Source organism: Silurus aristotelis, assembly GCF_946808225.1.
Source record: "Silurus aristotelis genome assembly, chromosome: 8".
Classification (NCBI taxonomy): domain Eukaryota; kingdom Metazoa; phylum Chordata; class Actinopteri; order Siluriformes; family Siluridae; genus Silurus; species Silurus aristotelis.
Window position 1 is genome coordinate 17,903,132 of NC_139581.1, and position 27,776 is coordinate 17,930,907.

The following is a 27,776-nucleotide window of genomic DNA, read 5'->3' on the forward strand; positions in this document are numbered from 1 at the left end:
AGTTACGTCAAGTCTCGCGCACAGGAAGCGCCTCAGTGTCAGTGTGAGTTAGTGGCGGTGAAGCCTGAATACAGGCAGCGCTCCAGACTGACCGTGTCTCTGTGGATCATTATTTATTATTGTTATTCAAGAACAAACAAAGGCATTTGGTCAAAGACAGATAAGATTTCTCGGAAGGACTGGGGAACCTGGAGCTGAATAAACGCCTAGTCCTGTGCTGTGTGTGTGTGTGTGTGTGTGTGGATGTTGAGGATCATCAGCGTTTCTCCGTTATTTCCTGGAACCGTGCAGGACTCTTATAATCGATGCTCGCATTGTGGTGTTGTTCTGCGGAGCTGCTTGTACATTTCTCCGACTGGTTCCACGACTGTGCTCCTGCACGCTCTCTCCATCGAGAGTTATTAACGAAAAATCGCCTTTATTCCGCTTTATTGTTTGACCTTTCGGACGCCTGTCATGAGCTTCACACTGATGAGCTCCAGCCCAGAGTCGCGGCTCTCCGTCCCACTGTTCGTGGGTGAAAAGAAACTCCTCTGACACCATGTAGGTCGTCGCCTCGGACGACTGCTTCCGACGGAGACTCGAAGGTGCTTAAGTGGGTCAGAAAATGACAGCTTAGGCGAGCCAGAAGGAACAAGCAAGCTCCTTCAGATCTCCATCTATTATTACTGCAGTCTGCGCCTACTGTAGCTAACGCCTCAACCCAACACAAACCCAAACACAAAGGCTTGTGTGTGTGTGGACGCGGATCATACACGCTTCATATTTTACATTAGATTACATTAGATAGCTCGCTGTACGAAGAGACAGCTGTGTTTTATTATTCATGCGAGCTGTCTGGGGCATGGGGGACAGAAAGGACATCAGGTTCAGCCTTAGCTAGTGCTAAAACTGTCCCCTCCTCCTCCTCCTCAATTGGCCTGTATTTCTCCCCGGGACACACTGTGGACAGACATGGAGACGGTTGGAGACTTCGAGTACAGCCGGAAAGACCTGATAGGACACGGAGCCTTCGCGGTCGTCTTCAAGGGAAGACATAAAAAGGTAATTGAATGATGTCTTGTCTTTTTTTTTTTCTCCCACGTTCTGCAGAGAGACATCTCTTGTCTTTTCAGCCAGGCGTCCAAATCTGGGTCAGAGCTCTGCCCTGGAAATCTGTCTCGCTTTGGTATTTATATTATTATAAATTTACAATTGCAGGGTGGATACAATTGTTATAAGGAGTGGAAATAAAACATGATGGTTGAACTCATGTTTGTTTGTTTTTGTTGTTTCTCACTGAATGTGTCCAGGCAGTGAATAGACACCTGCATCATTCATTCATTCATTCATTCATAAAAGACAGCTCCAAAGCCTGGGGGGGGAAAAGGAAGCCACAAATTGAACACATCAGTTCAAAACTTAATCAAATATTATATCACTGATGATTGTTTATGATCTTTAAAAAATTGGAGCTGTAATGTTATGATCATCGTGATACTTCAGTGGATTTGGGGCTTGAAATGTTAATCGACTAAAATGACTGTGTGTGTGACAGTATCGAGGTCTATAATGGTGCGGTATTGGACCTGATTTTTTTTTAAAATGGTCTTCTCCAAACTTAAAATGATGAACTTAAAAGCACGCGATGGTACAGAAGATCTTTGTGTACCGTAGCATTAAACCTCCCCTTGAATAGAACTGAGACACCAAAAATTGTTCTCACATGATCAAACTCCTGTGCACAAAGCGATGAAGATTTGTGGTTTGCTGAGGTTGGAGTAGAAGACCTCGAGTGTCCTGCACCAAGCCATGATCTCAACCCCAATGAACACTTTTGGGATAAACTACAACACCCTTCCCAGGGCTCATCACTCAATATCAGTCCCTGACTTTTCTCTTTTCCTCAGAAATATTTTAAAAACGAGTGGAAAGTCCTCCCAGAGAAGTGGGGATTGTTAGAAGAGTAAAGGAATTAGAAATTAGGTTTTTTACATATATATGAATGTTTAAACCTTTTGCTAAGTGGTGTTCATGAATGTCTGTAAACACAGATTTTGTACTTTGCATAAGACAAAAGGTGTCCTTGGTTATGTTGCCATTGCACCTGTAATGTTTTGCACAGGTTAAAAACAAGCAGCCTGCAGAGGGACGGATTTGCCTTGTGTATTTGTGCCGTATCAGGTGGTCATAAATAGGACCGGAATAAATGTATTGAACACGCATCCCATTACGCATTTATCTTTGATGTAAAGATTAAAAAGGGTGCGATAGAGATTAGATTTTTTGTGCAGTAATTTGCAGTTATGGTTCTGTAATTAGTCATCTATATTAGAGGTCAAAAATCCATAGTGATAGTTTTTCCGGGTTGCGTTATTCTGTACAAGAGCGGACTCTAGATGCAAATCACTGATGCAACGTGATGTTGATTTGTTAATCAAAATGTATTAATATAATTAATATATTCATATGTATTTAATTTAGCACATTTTCATGATTAAGTACTTTTTTTTAATGTTTATTAAAAAGTTCACTACTATTTTACATGTAGTATTACATTTGTTTGTTTTTTCTATTCAGTATCCCTTTTAAAAACTTTCGGCTGATTTATCGGCTATCGGCACGTGTGATACAACCTAAATATTGGTAAAATCCACTACAGGACGAGCTCTAAATTATACTTCCCATGGTTTTGTTGAATGTTTTTGGTGAATGGTGTAGATCCGGGGACTGAATCCGTAGAGTTTACTGTCTTTGGATACTGCTTAAATTCTTATGAAACTGAATTGGCAACTAAATAATGCAGGCTTATGCTATGATTAAAAGAAGAACAATGTTTGGTTAACAACTTGTTTGGTTAATTGCCAGTTGGACCCTAAGAAAATCCTAAATATGCTAACTGAGACACTTATTTTGTTCAAATTTCGCTGTAAAACTGCTGACAGAGATCGGTTTTCCCTGCATTCCACAATGTCAGTACAACACTGCTGATACGGAGGATTGCACACGTGAAAAGGCTTATTATACAGAAAATTTAGGCTGGAATAAAAATGTCATATCACACAATCTTTCTCTTGATTTCCTCTGTTTTTGGCTTTTCATTTTGGCAGGAGTGCAGGAGTCATTTTATTACCTGATGAGATAGAAAATGGCTGATAGATTCCCTTGGACATTTAACTGAGTAATTATTTTGGAAGGCTTCTACTGTCACACTAATTTACACACCTGTCTATTATGTGCAGATGGTGTCGTACTGGATGTTAGGGTCGGGTTGGAGCCGAGGCTTTAGTCGAGGATAGATGAGCTTTTCTGAACTGAACTGTAAATGATTCGACCCAAAAAAGGAGGAGTGTGTGGAGTCTGCTTGGAAATTGCCTGCCTATTTTGCTTTCATGCTTTGCTGAGCAGGCTTTTATTGAAATTGCCTGACTGATGTCATTCTTGCATGTAGGCAGTGACCCAGGGCACAGAGGAACATCTCCTATTAATCCCTTCTGCTCATAGATTTCCACTCAGCTGATGGTCTGATTTGGTCACGCAATTCTTGTCCGACTTTTCTTTTATGGGTTAAGTGTATCTACAAGTGACTGAAATCTGCCAGGCTATGAATTTTTTAGGAGTGCAGCTTGGAATTAACCTGCTTATTTATTTATATATTAACCACATTGCTGTTCTTTAACAAAATAAAACCAAATATATGCCAATGTCTAATGGTGATTCTGTGATGTTTCCTGTAAGGAAATGTTTATTTATACTTTTTTGGAAGGAGTCTCCAGTTTCAGGGCTTTGTAGAAGTCAATACGTTTTTACAACACAGGAGAGCTTTCAGGACCTTATGCTTTATGGTTTCTGAGTAAAAGAGCAAATTGTGTGTTCTATTGTCTTATAAAGTTAAAAAGGACCTGAGGGGACGTCTTGGAAAGGACTTCCTGTGTTTCAGACCACTAAATATAACTATAAATAGTTAAAAAGTAACATATTGTTGATTAATCACCTCTTATTTTTATCATCAGCCTGTTGTTGTTGTGTAAGCAGAGTAAATGTCTTCAGGACAGAGAAAATAATGAGGATTATTGATTGTTAATTATTTTCCAATAACACCACCTGTGTCCTGTAGTCTTTGTTTTCATGCCTTGTTAAGCACAGATGTGTAATCAGTGGCTGTCTGTCTTTTTTCAATCAATCCATCATCAGAAGACAGAATGGGAAGTGGCTATCAAGAGCATTAACAAGAAGAACCTCTCCAAATCTCAGATTCTGCTTGGGAAGGAGATCAAAATTTTGAAGGTGAGTTACTACTGAAAGCCTTGTTACAGAGTTTCATCATGTTCAAATTGTCCTGTTCAGCAATTTTGGTTTGTTTGGAAAAGCTAAGCTGTTGGTCTCGGTTCATTCCTTCTCTTTAGGAACTGCAGCATGAGAACATTGTGGCACTTTATGATGTCCAGGTAGGCAAACATCACATTCAGATTTGTTTTGCTGTTCATTCATGGTTTTTTTTTTTTTATTTGCTGTACATCTGCGCAAAGGTGGCTGCCAATTCTTACAATGCCTCTCTTGTGCGCTAAGACATGTCTCTCCTCTTAGTGTTTGAAAAAAGAACATCTGAGGACACAACCATTCACTAATCTATACCGCAGGGTTCTCGAATCCTTGAATGTGAAGCTGTGGATTTATGTAACAGCGGCTCGCCAGTAGTACCTGCTGTTATATAAATGATAGGTTCATATTAATGCGCTCATTTTAATACCTTATTGTTTCCATAGCAACGGCTCATTCACAGGGATGGCAGATGCTGCACCTAATAACGAACGGATAAAATATGGTTATAAATGAATCAATAAAAAACTTGGATATAGTGAGGATTTCTGTTTGTGTAACAATTAATGGAAGGAGTCTCCAGTGTCATAGCCAATGATTTATTTATTAATCTTGTTGCCAATTTATGACTATCGTGATATCATCTGTATAAAACACAAAGAAAGGCTTTTAAGGGAACAAGCTGCTGTCACACAAGTTATAACACACACCAACTTGTCTCCCAGACGTTCCACAGCATGTAACAAAAGTAACTCAACATAAAATGTAACTTGGAATAATTGCCAAACCATTGTGGTGTAAAAGGAATAAAACAAAAGGAACCCACAAGGTTGGTGTGGATTAGTTTCCTATAACAGCATGCCTTTGTGTTTGATTATTTACATAGTGAAGAGGTGAAGAGATGAATGTGCTTATTACAGAGTCTTATTCGATATCGTAATGCACCCTGGTTTATCCTGACTTATAATCTCCTGTTTGTATTTCCAAATATTAATAAATACTGTATAAAGGTGTTTGTATGATTACTGTACTGCAATGCTCTGAAATGGGAAATAGGGAAAATGTGATCTTTCCGTGCAAAAGTCTTACTGTACGCCTTAAAATTAGATTATACTCTGTTTATTATACTATTATCAAGTGCTGAAGGTGAACCAATTCCTTCAAGTACTAAAGCAAATTTTCCTTTTCAGTACCCTCGCTGCCCTTTAACCGTTCCACAATGACTTAGTCTTGAAATGTTTATTCACAAAGGTATGGTATAGGACATATTGTGTCGCTCCACTGGCCCTAATCCTCATCTTAATGATTCATGTGTTCAACTATGTTTACGGCTAGATGAATAATAATGGCTGCTGAGAAGCAGCCCGGGGTATAACAGTGGCTGTTGAGAAGCAGCCTGGGGTTTAATTGGGCTCATCTGGATTCAGTCGCCCGATGTCTTCTGGCTTCGAGGAACGAAATAGACCCAGATTTCCACACACTCGTGAGAGGAGAGTTGTTCCCCAGTCTCATCCCACATAACGTCCTTATGTAACACTCCCACTCCGAAACATCAGTGCTGACGGTGGCCTTTACGCTACCCTTTTCATTCTTTAACTTAAGCACGAGTATGTTGCATGTCTTCGTCACATCTCTCACTTTTATTTACTGACAGAAATTATCATGGGACTTCCACAATAATATGCTTTGGGTAGTCACTCGTTATTGCCGAACGATCCGACTAGCTTTAATACTTTTCCTCCATGTTGGAAATGGAGAAGTGGGGCCAGTGACGGCACGCGGCGGTTCATTAGTTGTTTACCAGGATACCACATGCTGTGATATTTGGCCGCGAGCTTTAAATACACATGCTCGGTCAACTGATAGAGCTATTAAAAGAGGGCTGTGAGTTCTTATGTGTAAATAATGAGCAATGATTGTTCCTTGAATGTATTTCTTTAATCTAAAATAGTAACTGAAACCAATACGTTCTGCAGATTCCTTATACGTTCCAGCAGTATTTTAATTTGATTACACAAAGTGGAATGTGTAAAGTGGGAAGCGCCAGCACTGTGCGCTGTGCTTTAAAATATGTCCATTCTTTGCTGTCGCTTTTGTTTTGTTTTGTTATGATGCCTGTTATTGATTGTTCAGGGTTCACTTTATTTTCCTGCCAGAGATGCTTTATTAAAGACATGCGTTCAAGTGTTATTGTGCGTTGATTTTGCTTTAATGTGTGAACATTGAATCTGCTTATAAACTACCCATTTCCTTGAAAGGCAATAGAAATTAGAGGCTTGAATTATGGTTGTCGACAAGGAGTCTAAAATAAAATTATAGTTCTATACGTAGGGCACAGGTTCGCTTAAGATTTGAGAGCTAATGGTACTGTATTTTTTTCTGAATGGGTCTGTCTGTTCAGCGCTCTTAATTATAGCCCTATAGTAAGAGCTGTATAGCTCCTATCAAAGCTCTGCATGGTGCAGAGGAGGCTTGGTGCGCTGTAATAACAGGAACAGGGTGCGGACTGCCTATAATAAGCATACATTTTCCTCTAATAGATAAGTTAATAGGTTCAGAAATATTTTTGTATATGTTCCCCTATAACGTGTACCTCGAATGTTCGACTCGCAGGCAAGTGATTAAAACGAAGATCTGGGCTCTAAGCATAGAACATAAGCAAGTAAGAGGTTCAAAGTTTGTTTATTGTAAATTCGAAGAGTTGCAGTCTCCTATCGACCCATCAAAACATAACCTGAACGTCCTGTTGTGGAACACAGTGTCCCCTCTGACGGCGGATTGCTTCATTCTTTTTTCTCCAGTTCCTGGAAAGCAGTGGGAGGGGTTTACTTTTGTATGAAAAAGCACATGGTGAAAGAAAATAAGGAACAGGAGGAGCTTGGGTTCAGCCTTTTCAGGAATGTAACAGTCACATAGTTTAGCACAATCTGACGAGTGTTGTATTTATCTTTATAATTATTATTTAACTACAGTTTGACTGAGCAAGCCCTTGTTTTTTTGGTCCATCGTAGGCTTCCTTCTTGGAAACTGCTTGCTTAGAATTACAATGTAGGTATTGTGTGTGTGTGTGTGTGTGTGTGTGTGTGTGTGTGTGTGTGTGTGTGTGTGTGTGTGTTAGCTCCATATGGGATGGATATATGAAAACAGGGTTTGAGATGTATATGGATATGTGTGTGTCTACTGTATGCAATGTATAAACGTTTGAATGTGTGTGCCTGTATGCTCCTCATATCTGACAAAGATCTAGTTATAGTACAGCACCTACCAACTCACCTTTTAAATTCATCCAAACATTAACCTCAAAGAATGTTCACTATGTGCCGTCCTAAAAAATATATAAAAGTTGTAGTTATAAATACTCAAATCTGATTGGTCACAATGTATATATATATTTTTTTCGATAACATCATTGCTCAAATGGTGGTGTTGCTTGTAATTCAAGTCACAGGTTTATATTTCGTTCGAATACGTAAATATTTCTACAGGAACAATTGTTCAACAGGGACTAGTACTTAAGAAGCTGCACAATACATGACTGATATAATAACATGTTTGTAAATAGTGAGTAGGTTTTCCACCACAGGAGAGTCTTTAGGACAGATGGTTTCTCAGCAATATGACAAGCTGCATTATTCTTTTGTCTTAATAACTTTGAGAGAGAAAAAGAGAGTTGCTGCTGAGGGAACAACTGCTTAAAGTCACGAAAGTGATGACAGAAAAGTACTTGTTCCGAATGAGTACAATATTAAACTACAATGTCTATCTTTTTACACACGAAACAATGGCAGCTTGCTATAAGAGTGAGTTGTGAGTAATTAAACTCAGTTTTACTTTACATTGCATTTAAACACCCTGTTTTTGTTTACTTTCCTATAAGAGAATCTCCAGAAGTGTATAATTTTTTTAATGCCCTGTTTTTCTAATGCCCCATGCGGCCAAAATATGATAAGAAGTATTAGGACACCAGACTTCTTCAGTCATGTGTTGTTTTTCCCGCCCCAAACTTAGAGGCACACAATTGTATAGGAAGTCTTTGGATGTGGTAGCATTACATTTTTACTTTACTTTACTTAAACTAGGAGACCTAAACCTCGAAAATGCCCCTGTACGCAAAGCCAGCTCCGTTAAGATATGGTATGCAGGGGTTGGAGTGGAAGATCCAAAGTCGCCTGCTAAAGAGCTTTGACCATAACCCTATTGAATACCTTTGGAATGAATTGGAATGCTGACTGCATCCCAGACTTGCTCATCTCACCCTACAACAGTACCTGGCTTTACTAACAACATTGTAGTTAAATGAGTAAAAAGTCTCCTCAAGCACACTTTAAAATCTAGTGGCACATGTTCGCTCATGAGTGGAGTTATTATAACAGCAAATGGGATTTAAATGTGGAATGGAATGTTCAAAAAGCACATACAAATCTTACAGTCAAGTGGCCACTTTTGTTCATATTGCGTTAGGAGATACCTGACCATCACACTAGTATGTGGGACTTTTACAGACCTTTGCAAGCACACAAGTGTCTTCCTTTTTTTTTTTTTTTGCAATTTCCATTTACTGGAACTGAGACATCTAACCCGGTTCCAGCATGACAATTGCCCTTTAGAATGAACTGTGCTATGCTGGTCGCACCTCTGGCTGCCTCACCTACAGCATCACCACTGCCTAGTTACACTAATGCACTTGTGGTTGAATGAGCACAAATCCCTGCAAAAAAACACTCCAAAATCTACTGGAAAGCCTTTCCCAGGAAAGTAAAAGTTGGTATAACAGTAAAAGAAGCCACGATCCCCATATTATTGTCCATAGATTTGCAGCAGGATGTGCTTATATGGATGCACCCTGACAAATCAAGATTACAATGGTGGTCGATTCACAATCTTGTACTTCACAGTCATGAACCCCAGGAACTTCTAGATCTTACAAACAGTTTGTAAAAAACAGTGGAATAACATTTTTTTTTAATCCTCACCTTACAGATAGCTAAGAGGTTATAAAGGAACTGGAAATGAGTTTGAGTGAGAAACTATGTGTTTGTCATGTACATTTGTTTTAGGATATAGTGTCTGATTTATTCTGTAAATCAAATGTCTGTTTATATAATAATAGCTACTACTAATATGAGGCCTAGTCACACATCATTTATTAGGCAAGATACCAAGAGTAATCCCTTGCCAATAAAAATACAGTGGAAGAAATGCCTGGGAGATCATGGCAGTGCTGTTGTGTGTGTGTGTGTCTGTGTGTGTGCGTGTGTGCGCGTGTCTGTTTGGACTTTAGCACTGTTTGTTTTTAGATTTTTGTCCAGCCCACACTTGATCATGACGTCCTACCAGGCATGTCACACTAAACCTTATGCATGTCCTCTGAAATGCATTTGGAAAAGCATGCATTTAAAAAGTTATTCAGTTCCACATTATCCTCATAACAGACAGTTTGCCATTGAGGTGAACTGGTGAACATCATTAACCCAGCCCTTCCCTTTTTTCCCCCACTAGCACCAACTCCTAACAACTCCTTATGTACAGTCAGTTGTTGGTTGTCGCATGTTTAATGTGCTATTCCATAACCGTGTCCCATTACTGGAACCACAGTGAAGTTGCAGCAGGAAATCATCATTTTGAGGAAGAATGGGGGAGGACGGACCAAACTATTTACACTCAAATAAAGTGAATCTCTGCTTGAGACAGGCTTTTCTGAGAAGTCATTAGCATAGAAGAAAGGCATTCCCCCCCCCTTTACTGCAGATAAATAGTGGGCTGTAGAGGTACTTTTGCCCTCTCTGACTGAGACAAATGAATGGTCTCGAGTTCAGCTTTGGCATACAAATGTGTGTGAGAGAATATCAGCCCGAGTGAGAGAGTTAATGAGGAGCTAAAGCCAAGATGGCAGCTGGAGCATTGATTACTGGTCCTGCACTCTTTACTGTAAATCCCTCTCACTCACACACACACACACACACACACACACACACACACACACACACACACACACACACACACACACACATATATATATATATATATATATATATATATATATATATATATATATATATATATATATATATATATATATATATATATATGCCACATTTTCCTGTATAATTAATCAGAGTATAAATTAGTAAATATTATAAATGCAAAGAAAAGATGGAGGTTTGTGATCACATGATTGTCACATGCTATTTAAATCTTACTTTATACATATCGGAGCACCAGTCATCTGAGTTTAAATATACCGTATTTTTCGGACTATAAGCTGCTACTTTTTTCCCACGTTTTGAACCTTGCGGCTTAAACTACGAAGCGGCTAATTTATAAATTTTTCCTGGGTTTTTCCCGGTTTCACAAACTTCAAGACAAAAAACTAAACCCCATAACATAAGACCAATAAAATTTCCGAACGGAAACGAAAAAACGCACCTCACCTGTGTTCTGAGCTGCACGGCATCGGGAAAAAAAAACGTTTTTATCAACCGACGACGATGCCAAAAGATAAACTCCCGAGAGAAATAGTTGTGAAAGGAAGGAGGAAGACAGTGAACAATGATTTTCTTGGTAGGCTACTGTTTAGATACAAGCCGTTGTAACGCGTTGAGTCTGGGTGAAGGGAGAGCTCGCTAACTCCAGTTACAACAGAAATCATATAAACACAAACAGGTTTCCAAAACTCGTGCTTTTTTATTTTTCTTGGCAACAGCGTTACGGGTTAGTCAAAGAAACTTAGAAATGAGCATCAGAAAATAATAAGGACATAATCCTCGTCTTGAACACACGCAGTAATACTGGAAAAATGCAGTGGCATGCTATTCCCAAAATACCGCTATGCTCCTAAAGGAAGCGCAACATATTTCACGTGTTTCACCGTGTGTAACGTGTCTTTCGTTAAAGCCTGTGTAAAGTTCATTAGTGTCGGCTTATAGACAGGTGCGGCTTATTTATGTTAAAAATAAAAATATTTGTAAAAATTCAGTGGGTGCGGCTTATATATGGGTGCGCTTTATAGTCTGAAAATTACGGTAAGCTTTAGAAAATGTCAGGATCTGTGCTGGAGACTGTAAAATAGGACATAGAGTCACCGTGTTTTTGGCAGCCTACATATAATAAAAAACGTCTTTGTACATGAAGTAGCTACTGTATCCTAATATGGATTTTGACCCTTGGCAAAACTTCAGGTCTGCGGTCATGAACTCCGAGGATTAGAGGCGGCTTGTTTATGGTAACACAATCCCATAATGTTTTAATTTATATCCTGTCTCTACGCTCCCTTTCTATGCACTATTATATGTGTCTGGGCAAAGGTAAATGATGTCTGATTTGTCTGATGCCTTTTTCCTTCTTTTTTTCTTCCAGGAAACACCTAATTTTGTTTTTCTTGTAATGGAGGTAAGTACAACATCATCGATTTTATCATCATCACCATCTCTTTGTTTTTCTGTCTGTCTTCTTACCTCATGTCCTTGATGTTCATGTCAAACTTGGCCCAGTGAGTCACATGACCCAGCGAGTGCTATTGCTTAACACTGGAATGGTTGAAGGAAAAACAAACTGTCCACCAAACTAAAAATACCTTTCCAGCGAAGCCTATCCTGAAAAACAAATCCATCAACTTTGATTTCAACTCTGTCCTGCTCAATAAAATACAAAACAAGCGGCCACCTGCTTCTGTATGAACACAGAGATTACTCTAGCTGAGTTGAGTGTTTGGTTATAATGCTGGACGCAGGTAGATGTTTACATTTTAATCTGTACAAGTCTCCAAATTATTTAAGGTTTATCAACATTTATACCACAGTGCTGTTCTGTGATTGTTTGGAAAGTGGTGATTAATTTTCTGTAACAGTCACTACAATGACAGCCAATTTAATACTAATAGTAATGCAGTCTTATATTGAAATGATACTGTTTAAAAAAAAAAAATAATAATAATAAATACATTTTATATATATATATATGTTAAAAAATAGAATATTGTGATGTTTTATGTAATATTTTAAACTTTTATGGAGGGAGTCTGAAGAGTCAGGAGGTTGTTTTTGTCAGTAGGTTTTTCACCATTGAGAAATCTTCAGGACACAGGGTTTTGTGTTCACATGGTATAATAAAAAAAGCAGCAGCATCTCTTATTAACTTTAAGAGGGTAAAAAAAAACATAGGCTGCTGGGAGAATGATTGTAGTCAGCAATTCATTTGCTTTGAGTACTTAAAATTAAAACGCCTTATTTTTTTGTAAATAAAAATCTGTAATCACATTTTGTCACTTGCAGTGGTATAAGAGGTGAAACAAATCTCTGTTATGGATGTGGTGTTATTGAAAAAAGAATCACTTCATTACATTTCACTACAGCGCTGATTATTTTCTTATTTTAGCACAACACCAAGTGTTTTATCACTTATTTAGACAACACAATCTCGTACTGGTGACAAGTTAATCTGAATCAACAAAAACCTTTAAAAAACGTCTGATCAGCATGTAATTTGAGTAGTTACTATCGTTGGCCTTAGAAACCTTTCGGCAGTGTATAATGCTGTTCTGTATGAAGAACTCAGTGAGTGTTTCCTTTCTTCTCCTTCAGCTCTTCCTGTCATAAGGAGATTAACTGCCTCTGTGCAGAGGAAGCTGTAACACAGCATCACTTCATATAAGATTAATTGAAGATCACATTGTTCTGCCTGCCTTTTTCTTTACTCCTCATATTTCTAAATCCTTGTCTAAATTTTTGTATTTTTACATATGCTGGGAATCAGAATGCAATTTCTTGTGTGTTACAGTTTTGTAATGGAGGAGATCTGGCAGACTATTTACAAGGTAAGAACTTCAAATTAATTCGGCATGTAGCCTCACAGTGTTGATAATGTGTAGTACTCAGGCATGTGCCTGAGCCCAGCAGTCAGTCGTCTAGTACTAAAGTCATCTAGTACTGATGATGTCCCTCTCGCTATGTTGGGATTTTCTGTTTCCTAGTGATCAGTGTAATGTTTATTGCCTACAGTTGGCCTTGTACCATTTTATGAGCTGGCCATCATTCAAAATGTTCCTAGGTGTCGTTGTATCCCCTTGTTTTGATTCATCCGAGCTCCTAAAGAGTTTCTTTGTAAGTGTGCATGAGATAAAGAGCAGCTGAGCTGTATCCTGAGTGATTGGAGTTCATTATTATTACCTAACAGGTTTTGTCCAGGTGAAAGAAACAGCGTCAGATGGCAGGGTGCAGCATGTCTCAGCCTCGCACCCGCCCTTTCTGCGAATTACTCAACCGTTCCTTCATTATAAAAATCTTCAGTTGTTTGTTACTGTGCACTGAGTAGACTTGAGGGAATCAAATCCTCTTAACGGCTTAGTATTTTAGTAATGTTTAGCTGTAACAGGGGACCAACAACCAAACCAGTACTGTGTAAAAGTGCACCTGACACAGCAGCTACACTTGTGCATGAAAAATGCATTCTCAGGAATCTAAAGCGTTAATGGACCTTAAATGCAACAGGGTACAGGATGCACACATGTTCTATGCTGTAGACGCTCATCCGTGTTAGCTCTCAGAGCTGTAGTGCATGTAGAAAAGGCTCTCTCAGCAGCTCTACCTCTGTGTTGTTCCAGCTAAGGGCACTTTGCGAGAGGACACCCTGAGGATCTTTCTCCAGCAAATAGCAGCAGCCATGCGCATCCTTAACAGCAAGGGTATCATCCACCGAGACCTCAAACCCCAGAACATCCTCCTATCCTACACGGGCCGCAAGAAATCAAGCGTCAGTGGCATCCGCATTAAAATTGGTAATCGCCTCGTATATATATATACCTAGTACACTGTGCACATGTAGCAGGGCTGTAATAATGGCTGGGTGTATTGGACAAAGCATCTTTATGTGGTGGATTTCTGTAAGTGAAAAGCATAATATGAATGCAAATGTGTTATAAACCAAAGATGTACTAATAAACATTTTCTGTGTTCTGCAGCTGACTTTGGCTTTGCACGCTATCTTCAGAGTAACATGATGGCAGCCACTTTGTGTGGTTCCCCTATGTACATGGTGAGCTCCCTCCGGCATCTATTCACACCTCACTTCTGCTTGACACTTTCACATATTGTTTGCGTTGCTTCATTGATTATGCCCCCTGTTTTCTCCTCCAGGCTCCAGAAGTAATAATGTCCCAGAATTATGATGCCAAAGCAGACCTGTGGAGCATTGGGACTGTTGTTTATCAGTGTCTCGTGGGGAAGCCACCCTTTCAGGTCAGAGTCTGGTAGATGCTTTTTAGCTTGTTTAACCAGAAATGGGTTTTTCTCAGCAGCATTGTGAGGACCACAGAAATGTTACATTCATATAGCAAGTCATTGTGGTGGAACAGATTTCTGTAAAGCCAAAACACTGTCAGCTGCAATTCTGTATATTATTGTTGTGGTCATACTGTTGTGCAATTTATGTTCTAGTATCCCTTTTCTGCTCCGGTTCTCATAGGCCAACAGCCCACAGGACCTGAGGATGTTCTATGAGAAAAACAAGACACTGGTGCCAAAGTAAGAAGAAGCATAACTCACAGTGCTGTTACTGGAGGAGATGCAACTTATAACACTTAAACTAGACTGTAATACACCATCTATTTACATCATAACTAAAGAGCTCTTCCTTCCTGCTTTCAGCATCCCAAGGGAAACATCTCCTCCTCTTTCTGATCTGCTGCTGGGTTTACTACAGAGGAATCAGAAGGACCGGATGGATTTTGGTCAGTTCAGCTTTTCTATATTGGGCTGTGATGAATGGATTGCTTATTGTCATGAACTTTACTGACACATGTATTATTCAATATCAGGGCTCTTTCCATCCATCTTTTAGAGAACCCATGAACATTTTCAGGAACCAAGTAGCTTTAGCTGGTTTTCTTCCAGAGGCAGCAGACCTGGTTTTGATTCATTCACTGCATAAAAAATTTAATAATAATAATTCGATATTGAGTAATTACTAAAGCTTGTTTTATATTAGTGGCGGTAATGAATGTCTTATAAAATGGAACATCGCAGGTCATATTTGCTTTTACAAAATACTCTAAATGTTTTGTGCATGCTTTCAGTGACAAAAAACACTTGAAGCATGATATTGGTCTCCGTAGGTAAGAGTTACATAATTATATAATCCGTTTACACAGCAAAGTAAGACAATGGAGAACAATGCATATTCATTTTTGAAGCTTTTTATGTCCGCTGTGTATTATTGTGATTCTGGTCCCTACGTTGTAGTGGGAACTCACAATCAGCAGGTTCTGATCCAGGAACTGTGCGTTTTTTATTTAGGAGATTTCTGTTTTGTCACTCACTGCCCTTTGCTCTCCTTTACTTCTTGCAGACACATTCTTCAGCCATCCCTTCATGAAACAAACATCGAACATCAAAAAATGTGAGAATAATAAATAGATAGCAACATTTTTTCATGGCGGAGAGTTGTTGACCTGATAACCAAGAAAGTTTTCCGTTCTCTCAGCTTGTCCGATGCCAGTGCCTGCATGCCCCAGCTCCATATCGGAGAGCGCTTGTGGCAGCTCGCCCTCCTGTCGTTACGTCTCACCTCCGGTGAGTTAATCACTTTATCCCTTTTAAACTCTCACGCCACTGCAGCTGTTCTGCACGGTTACGCGAATGCCTTCACGTTATGATGCATGAGAGGATTAGCAGTGTTGTCGCTGACTCAACACCAGGTAAGCTATTGTTTTCCCACTTCTTTGCCGCAGTTGTTACCGGACATGCAGACTCTGCCTGAAGACGTGCTCTCCTCTCCACCACTCGGCCCTCCCAACTACCTGCAGTTGTCTAAAGAGTCCGGTGGCAGCACCAGCAGCAAGAACTCCTCCTGCGATACGGACGACTTTGTGCTGGTGCCGCACCTATCCGGAGAACAGTCCTGTGAGTTAGACCTACATCAGTACACACACACACTTTATATGGCCAGCTGTTTGCATGCACTGAGAGTAACCCACTTCTCTTAAACTTATCTCCTCAGATGATCTGCCATTGGGAGCCACTGGCCGTAGACCGTCCAGTGAGTTTCTGCTGTGCGGAGGGTGAGTTTGACCTCTGTGCCATTCCCGAATCTCACATGCTCTGTAACCAGGTTATTCAAACAACAACAGACTTTGCACATAATTTTGCTTGTGTGATCAGACCATGCAATGTATAGAGCAGAGGTATTCAGCTCTAAGCCCCTTCGCTTATACCAGTGTAATGTAAGTGTAAAGATTCATTTATTTCATAGCAAACCAAGAAGATACGGATTTGCATATTTTCCTGCCTGTCTTCTCAGCACAGATGGATTCACTCCTCACCTTCTAAGTTACTTGGTCATGAGGTTGAAAAAAGACAGCAGATTCCACTATGGCAACATGACCTAGCGTGATGCATCTGCTATTTCTGCACTGAAGCTAGCTGACGTATCTCAGGCAGCGTGCGAATCACAAGGGTGTCAAAGCGAGCGTTTGTGGTGACAGCTTATCCTTTTGTGAATATTAGCAGAATGAGAAGCGTTTAGTCACAAATGCCAGTTATTTTTACTGTAATAAAAATGGAAAAAAGGACCAGAATATATCACAGAACAGAATTGTTTTTCTTTGAGAACAGAGACAGATAAAAGACCTTTATTATAGAAATTTGGACAAAAATATTGCTTTTGCAGTATGACAAAGACAAAAAATTTTTCATTCGTTTCTAAGAATTTTGGTGGAAATCTAGATGAGAACACCTGAATGATGGGAAAAATGGACAGCTTTCTGATGGGCAATGAACATCGCACCGGTCATATCTGGTTACTGTAAAAAATGACATTTTATTTTAGTTCCACTCGAGTTGCAAACTGATTTTCTGCATCATCCACATCAGTCGCTGTCGCCTCGCCTGAGGTAAAAAAAAAACAACAAACAAAAAAAAAACACTCTCTTTGTGCAACCACAAGCTTCATCACTGACTCATCACTTATCACCAGAAGAAAGTTAATTGGTACCCAGTTTATGCAGTACTTTTCCCAATTGTACAGCTGCTGAAATTTGACGAGAATGACGGATATATTACTAGAACTGTTCTGGATTTGTTATATTTTTAAATATAAATTCACTTCCTCATTTGCCGCAAGTTGATTGGTTTTATCCATGTTGATTTTCTTCGTTCTTGCTAACACAAGCACACAAACACACATGCTATGTTTTGCTTGTCCCCTTTCTCTGTGCTCCAAACACAGCATGAGACATTCTTTGTGTATATGTGGGTGAGCTGGCTGAGCAGCAGGCCGTGCAGTGTTTCTCAATACACTCGTGTGTGTAAAGTCTCATGCAATATTTTGGAAGAGTGCCAGCTCCTCCAGGAGAGCCGCACATTTTTCCTGGAGTTGTTTGCTACAGTTCAACACAGTGTTCCCATGAAGTGCACACATGTATATTGACAGCGCCTGGTGTTTATTGTTTGTGTGTTGAATCTCAAGACTGTTGCTTTTAGGGGGCAAGCGGATCATTACTACCTCCAGACAGACTCACAAAGCCAGGTGCTAGTTCACACTGATCTGTAAAAACACACACTGTAGAATAAAAGTAACCTTTTTTTAATACCTGATGATAACTACTCTGATCCTGTCTGTCTGGTGTTGGTTTTGTAATGCCCTGGGGTATTTCAAAAAAGCAGTTTGAGCTTTCTGCTCGGATTTTTTTTTTCTTTTAGAACATCGTGCTGTGCCATGCTGAACTGACTTTGGATTAAACAAAGAGACTGTCTTTGTGTAGCTGCTTGTCCTTGTACGGCTCAAATGTACTGTTGTCTTTGCTCCTCCTTTTATGAACCTCCCCAGCTCTCAAAAATACATTTGATGTTTTAGCCGTTTGGTCCCTCGAGCTAAACTCTGCGTAAAACCTCGACACCTTATGTGACCCACGCATGACTTTTGTCCAAGACATGTTGTACTGTATAGAAAACAAAAAAATTTGCAAATGAGCTTTTTTTTTTTCTCTCTCAGTGTGACTGGTGGAAGTGGGAGGCCCTGGCTTAGCCCTCATATGCACATGGGCAGATCCCAAGCTCCTCCTTTCTTTCTGATTGGCTGGAGATGCATGTGTTTACATGATTTCTCTTCCCTCTGCTGCTTGGCCAGGCCCATTAAACAGGAAACGTTTTTTCCTCCTGTATGAAAACAAGCTCCCAGTCAACACTCTGTGAAACAAAGATCTCAGAGTCCTTACTTTAGTCACATCGGTTGCTTTACTTTATTTTTGTTTTAGTTGTTCAAATGCAGTTTTTTTTTTGTTTTGTTATCAAAGGTATTTTTTAACAATTGAACAAATGCCCTCATGATTAAATTCATGATGGAACATGCGGAGTTGATCACTGGATTTTCTTCTACTTTTTCCAGGCAGCTGCAGCCCTCTTCAGGCCAAAACCCTGTGGTGTCCCCTCGAGCGGAGACCACCCCGATCCCGGTGCCCACTCAGGTGCGCAACTACCAGCGGATCAAGCAGAACCTCTCCAGCAGCCCCAGCACCACGCTCTACGGCTCACCCAGGTGAGACTCTTTGACATAGGGATCAGATTTTGGGTTGAACACTAACAGTGTGTAGCATATCTACAGGCCAGGCCTTTCTTCCAAGAACTGTTGATGCTTAAAAGGCTTAACGTCCAGGCTTCATCAACTCTTCGACTTTGTAGTGGCAAATGTGTGTAGAGAATTTGCAAACAATAGGGAGAGGGGGTGGATATAATAGTCAATAGCAGTTAAAGAGAGGAAGAGAAAGGAAGATGCAGCTTTTGTCTGCAGGTCGATTGTCTCAGCATGTGGCTGGTTAGGTTTAGGCAGGTGGCCAGTGGGAGCTTTGGGATTAATCCTGCTTTACCTCCACCACCTCCAGAATAGATGCAAACTCAGCCCCTGCTGCCAGGCTACAGCTGCTGCCCCACTTCCGTTCTCCTGACTGCATATAAAAAAAAAGAATGAAACACATGACCTATACTCCTGTGAGCACGGCTTTACCCCACACCGCTAGTGGCTGTGCTAAAGACAACTGCATACCAGTGCGTATGAGATGACTGCCACAAGGATTTCATGAGTCATGTTTGTTTTCCAATGTTACTGGGAAAGCTGTACAAAATTTCCAACAAGTTGTAGCAGGACAGATTACAAGAGCATTGCACTGATTTCTGGTAAGAGCTGGCACTCAGAGCCAGCGTAAGGATTTTCATATTAGTTGCACAAGGAAAAGGCAAAGGAACTGAGCCAAGGAGCTTTCTGTTTTTTTTTTGTTTTTTTTGTGATTCGGTTTTAGCGTCTGCCATGTTTGCCTGCAAATTACAGTGCGATTAATGCGCGGTAAGGAAGGCACATATAACCATCCTATGAGATTTGAATGGTAATGGTGAAAATGGTGCTCTGTGAAAAACACTGAAGATGTCTATTTTTGTAGCTAATATTGTATCACTATTATCATTTAGTGCTTATTCACCATCATGCAATGATGAAGTAAAGCTAATCTATAGTATGATGTTTAAATATTTATGGTCTGTCGTGTGGGTGCAGGTTTGGCACAGTGCGGCGCTCCAACACTAGCCCTATGGGATTCCCAAAAACTGCCTCCGGGTCCCCCAGCTGTGCCGATGCTGCCCAGACTGTGGGACGAAGACTCTCCACTGGCAGCTCCCGTCCATACTCGCCTTCTCCACTGGGTAAGAATATCCTTTTCTTTTTCTATTTATCCTTTGTTTTCTTTAAATGAAAATGTTCTTTGCCCTCTTCTCTCTCTCCCTTTTTCTGTCTCTATCTATATGATGTATATAGAGGTTGCCAGGGAGTTGACCACTTTTTGGGAGGAGGAGTTTGTTTGCATTAGCACATGTCCTGACATGTCTGTATGTGTGTTTTGTTCAGTGGCTACTATTCCTGAACAGCTGGGCCACTGCTGTTGTGGACATCCCCACGGTCATGAGGCACGCACCCGCAGCTCCTCTAGTGGTAAGCGGACCACGTGCGGGAAGTACCCCTTTACCTTAAAGCCATATTAGGATTTCCTTAAAACTGTAAGTTTCTTCAACGTCCACAATGTTTATGCGCAGTCATAGTTCAGACAAAATATAAAAGAGATTAGGTTTAGGCTCCTTCCCTCCACAGTAAATAAGGCAATTTAGTTTCTGGGCCATAGTTCAGAGAATCATTTATATTCCTGTCATGCTGATAGAGTGCACCAGTGTGTATACAGTCAGTTTTTGCAGTTTTTAATAAGTAAACCCCAGTATATTCCCAGTTTGGAAAAAACCCACATATAGGTGTGAATTTCATGTGTCCACAAACTTTTGGCTATATGCTGGACCAAAGTATAAATATATAATGAAATATTTAAACTTTCAGCCATGTAGTGTATCACGATATAAATATTTAATACATTGTATAATCATTTTGGCTATGTAGTTTACCATGATATAAACATTGTATTAACAGTATATTCACAGCACAAAGTAACATTTAATACACAGTAAACATGACTCTAGCAGTCATACATTATGATCATGGTGTTTGTAGTACAGTGGAAATGCAATCTGGAAACCCTTCCAGGAACTGTATTTCTGATTTAGAACAGGTCTTTATTTCTACCTGTTTTGTTATCCATCAGTGTGTGTGTGTCAAAGACTGTGTTTATAATAGGGGTCATGAATTCTACAAGCTGGAATACAGTTCATAGTTTGAAGTCAAGTTAAAATGCACTCAGTAACCTCTCCTGCTGCAGTGACATTGGCGGTTCCCTGAGGCGTTGAGATCTTGTATAGATGGTGGTGCCATCTAATGGTCATAGCATGCAGTCAGGTCTGCTGGAAAATGAAAACATGACTTTAATATTAAAAGACATTTCTAACAAACATTTTAAGGAAATAAACAATAAAAAAAAAGCGTTGAGTTGATACTGTGCATGTCTGGTCCTAAAGCATTTTTTCCGGTGGTGCCATTTTTAAAGCACGGATCTGTCAAAACAAAATGACTTACACATACTTTTTAAGTCTGAATAAAACAGAACAGTTATGATATTTATAAAAGCTAGGGTTAGGGTTAATTAAATCAGACATTGAGGCGACAACTTACTCAGAACATTACACGTTTACCTGAAGTACCATGTCCAGACTTGTATAATTATCATATTATATTATATATATTATATTATTATAGAATTATGTTTTTAATTTGCACGTTAGCTAACCGGAAACAAAGACGTCACTTCCTTACATGAACGAATGGCCGTTGAAATGGTCTATGAAAGAGATTCATTTATCTTTATTTATTAATTTTTTTTACAGGTTCCCCTGTACCCCCATCTCAGTTACTGGGCGCTCGTCTCCAGAGTGCACCCACTCTGACCGACGTCTACCAAAACAAGCAGAAGCTGTACAAGCAGCTCTCTGATCCTGTGCAGCCTACTGCATTAGCATATCCTCCAACCCACTCACCACAGCTGGGACGCCCTGGTAACCTGGGGACCTCCCCCACCAAGCACCTTGGCTCCTCGCCCCGCACCTCTGATTGGCTGCAGAAGTCCCCCCTGCCCACCATCATTGGCTCACCAACTAAGGTACCTTTAACGAAAACATAGCAAATAGAGATAGATTTGTGCATGTTACTAGACTCCAAATATTTTGACTACTTTTGTTTTACAGACAACTGCTCCTTTCAAAATCCCCAAAACTCAGGCCTCGTGCAACCTCATGGCCTTGGCTTCTCAACAGGGCATAGTGGACAGCCCTAACTCCAGTAAGATGTCCACTGATGCCAGGGAGATCTGCCCCCACCACTGGTCCCCGTACCCCAGCGGGCGACATTCAGCTTCAGAGAGCACCAAAACTACCTTTGGCAGGTATGAGCACAACTTCTGTTTCTTATTCTTTATCCATTTTCTTTAATATATATTAATATTATTATATATTAATTCATATTCTAGTAGCTGCTTCCCTGGATCCTAATTATAAAACACTTATCACTTAATAGAATGTGCATGGGTTTGGTGTGCACCAGTTTTATTGAATTTGCTATTTGGCATATACTATGTCCATAAAAATTTAGAGGGTGTAATAGAAAAGCTGTGTTTGGCTAAATTTTAATGGCGAGAGCAGCACTGATTTGGTGTAGGAGCTGAAAAATCACAGAAGTGTGCTTTTTTGATATCCTACAGGAACAGGCAAACAATACAGTTCTAGTTGTCTTCAGTACAACTCGTACTCATACTTGTTTGAATCGTATCTGAAGACAAAATAGGTTTCAAGGGATTGAGACAAGCCTAATTTTATACATAGAATCACTGCTGCATGCTGTAGCACATTAACAGCCTTTCTGTGATGCCTTCCCTTTTACACCATGCACTGCTTTCATCTAGACAATCATCATTAATATATAAGTTTTCTTGTTCTAATCAGGTCTGTGAGTGCAGGGCGTTTGTCAGAGCAGCCTGTGAGAATCACTCTGGGAGGACAGACGTACCAGGGCAGTACAGACAGCCTCAACACAGAGAGACCTATGGACACAGGTAACTGTTCAGTGCCATTATATAGAATAGAATAGATTTATTGCGCTTGATAAGCAAGTAAACATTCTTGCTATTTAATATTTGGCCAGTCAATCACTGTTCTGGCTTCTAAAAAAAAAAAGTCTGGACCCAATATCATATAGAGCTCCCATTGTAAATCAGGTTTTGCAATTCAGGATCAAGGTTTTAGGTGAAATGACATGGCAGAACATTCATTGAGTGTCAGGGAAGATATTTAAACTTTGAATTTCTTCAAAGCAAATGATGACAATATGCCAAAATGCGCCTTTTTTTTTTTTTTTTTTTTTAAACAAGCTTCTTTTATCTACTGTGTTCATTTTTGTGTCGTTAAGGCTGATGTTTGTTGTGTCGTTAAGGCTGAAGATTTTTAATGGGCATGCCTTATTAAGTCACACTGAAAATGAATATTCGTCCTTAAACAAAAGGGTCAATAGGTTACAGTGTCTGTTTTCAGCTAATGGGCATAACACAAGATAATAGAAAGGGTAATACAGCAAGGTAAGAGTAATCAGTAGTTGCTAAGCAGTCATTGGATGACCAAGAAAACAAGGCATGTCATGGAATCTCTGCTGTTGTACATTGTTGTTTTTTATGTAGGTTTGCATTGTGCTTATGTCTTAAATCCAATTCAGTATGTTTCTACATCAAAAAGCTTCACATGTACAGCTTGTCCTTTGCATGGGCCTCTTTGATTGGCTTTCGGTGTGTGTAATGCTGCCCTGGGTCCTGACCCCTTTGTTATGTGTGTGTGTGTGTGTGTGTGTGTGTGTGTGTGTGTGTGTGTGTGTGTGTTGTGTGTTGTGTGTGTGTGTGTGTATTTGTGTGTGTACCACCCTTAGCCCCTGCAGGGTCATGTGGTTTGGCAGAGGGCGGTGCGAGTCCCCGTACTGTATTATTCACAGTAGGCTCGCCCCCAAACAGCATCACCCCTCCCACTTGCAGTCACCTGAGCACACGCCCTCGCACCACATCAGGTGAGAGCTTTAACTCGCTACTGCTGACCATGCCACCACCACCACCACCACTGAACATCTATGGATGTGTGCTCTGTATCTGCTGCACTGATTCTAAATATAATAACAAACAAATAAGGCATTACATCAAAAAAGCTGCGTTTGTGGTATAATGTTGGTGTAGCTTCTTATAACACCTGACTCTTTACTTTTATGTAGGTGTAATTGTTGATACATTGTGCGTATGTGTGTTTGTGTCTTTTTGCAGTGGGGTCCAACAGTTCAGCAGGCTCGCTGATCTCCACAAGTGGAAAGGTATGCACAGGTTCTCCTCCTGCTATTGCTATGGGTAGTTCTCCACCTGGGGCAGAAGCAGCCCCCAGCAGCCTACGGTATGTCCCTTATGGCACCTCTCCACCGAGCCTTGATGGGTTCATCACTTTCGAGGCTCCTGAGCTCCCAGAAGAAACACTGATGGAGGTGAGACATTAACTATTGTGTAACACTAAAACAAGGCATGGTTCACTGTAAAGGAACCTGTAAATGCAGCTCATTAAAACTGAAGAAGGTCTAGTAATTAGTGATGTGACTCTAATACAAGTGTGTGCGTTTGTTCGTGTTTTGGCAGAGAGAGCACACAGACACACTAATGCATCTGCGGATGATGTTGTCCTTTACGGACTGTGTGTTGGAGATGGCTGCTGTGAGAGCAGGAGGAGCAGACCTTGGCATTTCCGCAGCCTCACTTTACCCTCCTCAGGAGAGTGTTGTGGTGGACCAGATCAGCCAGCTCAGCAAGGAGTGGGGGTGAGATACACACAGCGACCTACGTATTTGCATGCACAAACACATAGCAGCTCCATCTGTTATTTTATCGGCTATCAGAAATTTATGCTAAATTTCACTTAATTTAACTAATTACTTTTTAATAAAACTGAGCCAAATGAGTTTGCATTAGAATATTCCACAGAGAAGACATCTATCTAATTTTTGTTAACCTTGCTTCAAATGGTACAGTGTTAATCAGAGTACAGTGTGAAAGATGTCTGAAGCGCATGCATTCGCGAACCTGCACATCGCACGTATCCAAGCACTGATTTAATACTTCATTATATCACTCACTGTAGGCAAGTGGAGCAGCTGGTGCTGTACATGAAGGCTGCACAGCTGCTCGCTTCCTCTCTGCACCTGGCCAAATCTCAGATCAAATCTGCCAAGCTGAACCCCTCCAGCGCTGTCAAACAAGGTGAGGTACCTCGATGTGTGTGTATAAAAGCGGGTTATTATATCTTGGTGAACTCGAATATCCCCACAAGTATATAAGTGACAGTAAAACCACATACATCAAAATTGGCTTGGATAAGAATTGGCTGAAAATGGATAAAATAGAAAAAAATCTCTGGAATAATCCACTGTCAAATCTATGGTCTTTTTGACAAAAATAATTACAAATATCATTAACCAGAGACGCATTCATAAAAAATGTTTTAATCTCTACTCCTGTGTTCTGCAGTGGTTAAAAGCCTGAACGAGCGCTACAAGAGCTGCATCTCTCTGTGCCGCCAGCTCACGGACAAACTCAATAACTTCTTCTCAGACAAGCAGCGCTTTGTGGACGAGATCAACAGCGTGACTGCTGAGAAGCTCATATACAACCATGCCGTGGAGATGGTGAGTAAAACAGACGATCGCATGCACTCGTACACATCTCTGTGTCTCAGTGTTGGACATTGACACGGATCTGTGTGTCTGGGACAGGTCCAGTCGGCAGCACTGGACGAGATGTTCCAGCAGACAGAGGACATTGCGTACCGCTACAACAAAGCCGCAATGCTTTTGGAGGGTCTCGCGAAGATCTTGCAGGATCCGGCAGACATCGAGAACGTCACCAAGTGTGAGTGTAGCAGCACATACTGTACTCCCATTACTTCTCACCAGTGGTGCACAAAGTACACAAACCAGTTAAAGTAAAATATTACTCCAGTAAAAGTATTTACAAAACATTCAAATTCACTTGAGTAAAAATACTAAATTCTTTGCCTTCAAATGTATTTAAATATCCAAAGTACTATGATTTATTATAGCGTTATTGTAATGTTCTTATTATCATTTTTGTCACAAGACTCTTTGTTAATCAACTCAGTTTATGTATAAAGACTCTAATATTACTCTTAACACACTGATCTATTAATCGAAAACATTATCATGAGCCCAAAACCCTATTTTTTATCTACTTCCAAAAATTGTGTAAATAAGGCCACAGGTTTTGTGTCAAGTTAAAGTCAGGAGTTTCTTCCGTCATTTATTCCTCTAAATGTTCTGCTTGTGGTTGAACTGAGGCTGAACTGTTGGTTTATGCTGAGTAGACAGAGCACAAGCTCAACCCTGGTTGGTGTTTATGGTTTTATACACTCATAAAGAAAAAGGAGCGACTGATTTGCAAAATGTAGTTGAGTTATATGTGTCTTTTTTGTATGTGTGTGTGTGTGTGTGTGTGTGTGTGTGTGTGTGTGTGTGTGTGTGTGTGTGTGTGTGTGTGTGTACAGATAAGGCGAGTGTGGACCGGAGGATCTCTGCATTGTGTTACTGCACTGTCACGTTGTATGAATAGAACCCTCAGACACACCCCAGTGACCACAGGGACCATCCTCCCTACAACTCGCTCAGACTAAAGGACCTCCTCACTCCCACTTCTACCACTTCGTAGCAGCCAGAGCACTTTTCCTTCTTAATTTTTTAAATTTAATTTATTATTTTTTTTCCAAAATCACCAGGACCTACAGAACAAGTATTATTATTGTTTTTTTTTTTTTTTTTACGAAGGACCTCTTCCACCAAATCACTACCAAAGATAAAATGCAACAACAATACAGATTCTGTTCTCAAAGGAAGAGGCACTGGACCTCCCCTGTATGTTTTTTCAGCAGTTCTCCACAGAACAAATCTTACAGATTTTTCCTCTTTTTACACTGATGACTGGTCTGTGTTTTTATGTACTTTTTTTAAATACTGTATTCTGTTGTAGTGTAAATATTTATTGATTTTAGGAGGAAATTAGTGTTATGTTTAAATGCTTTTCTTGACTTTGGTCGGACTGTAATTAGTACACACGCACACGTACTCGGCTGTCTTTAGCACGGGAGCCTGAGATTTATAACATTATCTTTTTATTTCAAAAACATAAGCACTTTATTGACACAGACGTGGACATGGCTTATGCTAGAACCCACACTGAGTTGCTCTCCATGGCTTGACTTGCTGCCTGGCTGAAGAGGCTGTAAAGAGACAATAAAACGCCTGTTATGAGCAGGGAGAAGAGTTTACTCGGCGATCAGGATCAGTTTATCTACGATAACGGTCAAGATACTTGAGTAGTTCCTTTTTTTTTTTTTTTTTGGTAATATAAAAAACTATATACTATCCACCGAGGATATATATACATACAAACTGACGTTTGTGACCTGTAAATATTTGAATGTGCACGTGTGATGGTTGTTTTTTTGTTCGATTCGGAATGAAGGCAGTTATACGAGCGGGATTCTCTGCCACTCAATCCAAGAGCACAAGTCATTTTATTATTTTTTTAGCGGTTTGATACTTATCCACTACTGCCATTCAGACTCTTATGCAGCCCTCAAGGAAGAGACCTCATGTTTGTCTTTGCATGGCAGCTCAGACTTCAGAAAACCCTGTGCTCTATGAAGTACATTCCTTTTTGGAGTGCAATCGGATGCGGAAACGAAGCAGAAATGCTAATGTGAAAACTCTCCGCAAAGCAGTAAGCAGCCAAACTGGCTTTGCCTTTCCCTGGCTCTGTGTGTTTGTATGTATGATACTGTACATATGTGTGTATGCGGGTGTTGGTGTGTATGTGTCACATCTGCCCTAAAAGGCCAGTTTAAAAAAAAACAACTGAACTGAAAGCACTGCAGACGTAGACTGCTTTCACTTGTACATGTGTTAATAAGAACCTTCTGGTGATCTCC

General features: G+C 40.2%; 1 protein-coding gene and 1 long non-coding RNA gene across 3 annotated transcripts; one reads left to right on the top strand and one right to left on the bottom strand.

The window, feature by feature from the left end:
• Nucleotides 1–27,776, top strand: ulk2 (unc-51 like autophagy activating kinase 2). Of its 2 annotated transcripts, XM_083548781.1 has the most exons (27): nt 35–1,044; nt 4,174–4,266; nt 4,386–4,427; nt 11,656–11,688; nt 13,075–13,111; nt 13,898–14,071; nt 14,255–14,328; nt 14,430–14,531; nt 14,758–14,816; nt 14,940–15,022; nt 15,640–15,690; nt 15,775–15,863; nt 16,022–16,193; nt 16,291–16,351; nt 18,676–18,825; nt 19,834–19,979; nt 20,182–20,265; nt 21,597–21,868; nt 21,954–22,150; nt 22,707–22,816; nt 23,677–23,811; nt 24,059–24,270; nt 24,419–24,597; nt 24,918–25,036; nt 25,304–25,461; nt 25,549–25,684; nt 26,337–27,113. In XM_083548781.1, the coding sequence occupies exons 1-27, from the start codon at nt 955–957 to the stop codon at nt 26,399–26,401; spliced, it is 3,123 nt and encodes a 1,040-aa protein (XP_083404907.1). In that variant the 5' UTR covers nt 35–954; the 3' UTR covers nt 26,402–27,113. The 2 variants fall into 2 exon arrangements, with proteins under 2 accessions (XP_083404908.1, XP_083404907.1); XM_083548782.1 differs by lacking the exon at nt 23,677–23,811 and having other exon boundaries at nt 1–1,044; nt 26,337–27,776.
• Nucleotides 6,965–7,626, bottom strand: LOC310730044. Its single transcript, XR_014534719.1, has 2 exons — nt 7,573–7,626; nt 6,965–7,103 (listed from the first exon to the last, which is right to left on the bottom strand). It is a non-coding gene; the product is annotated as an uncharacterized lncRNA (long non-coding RNA).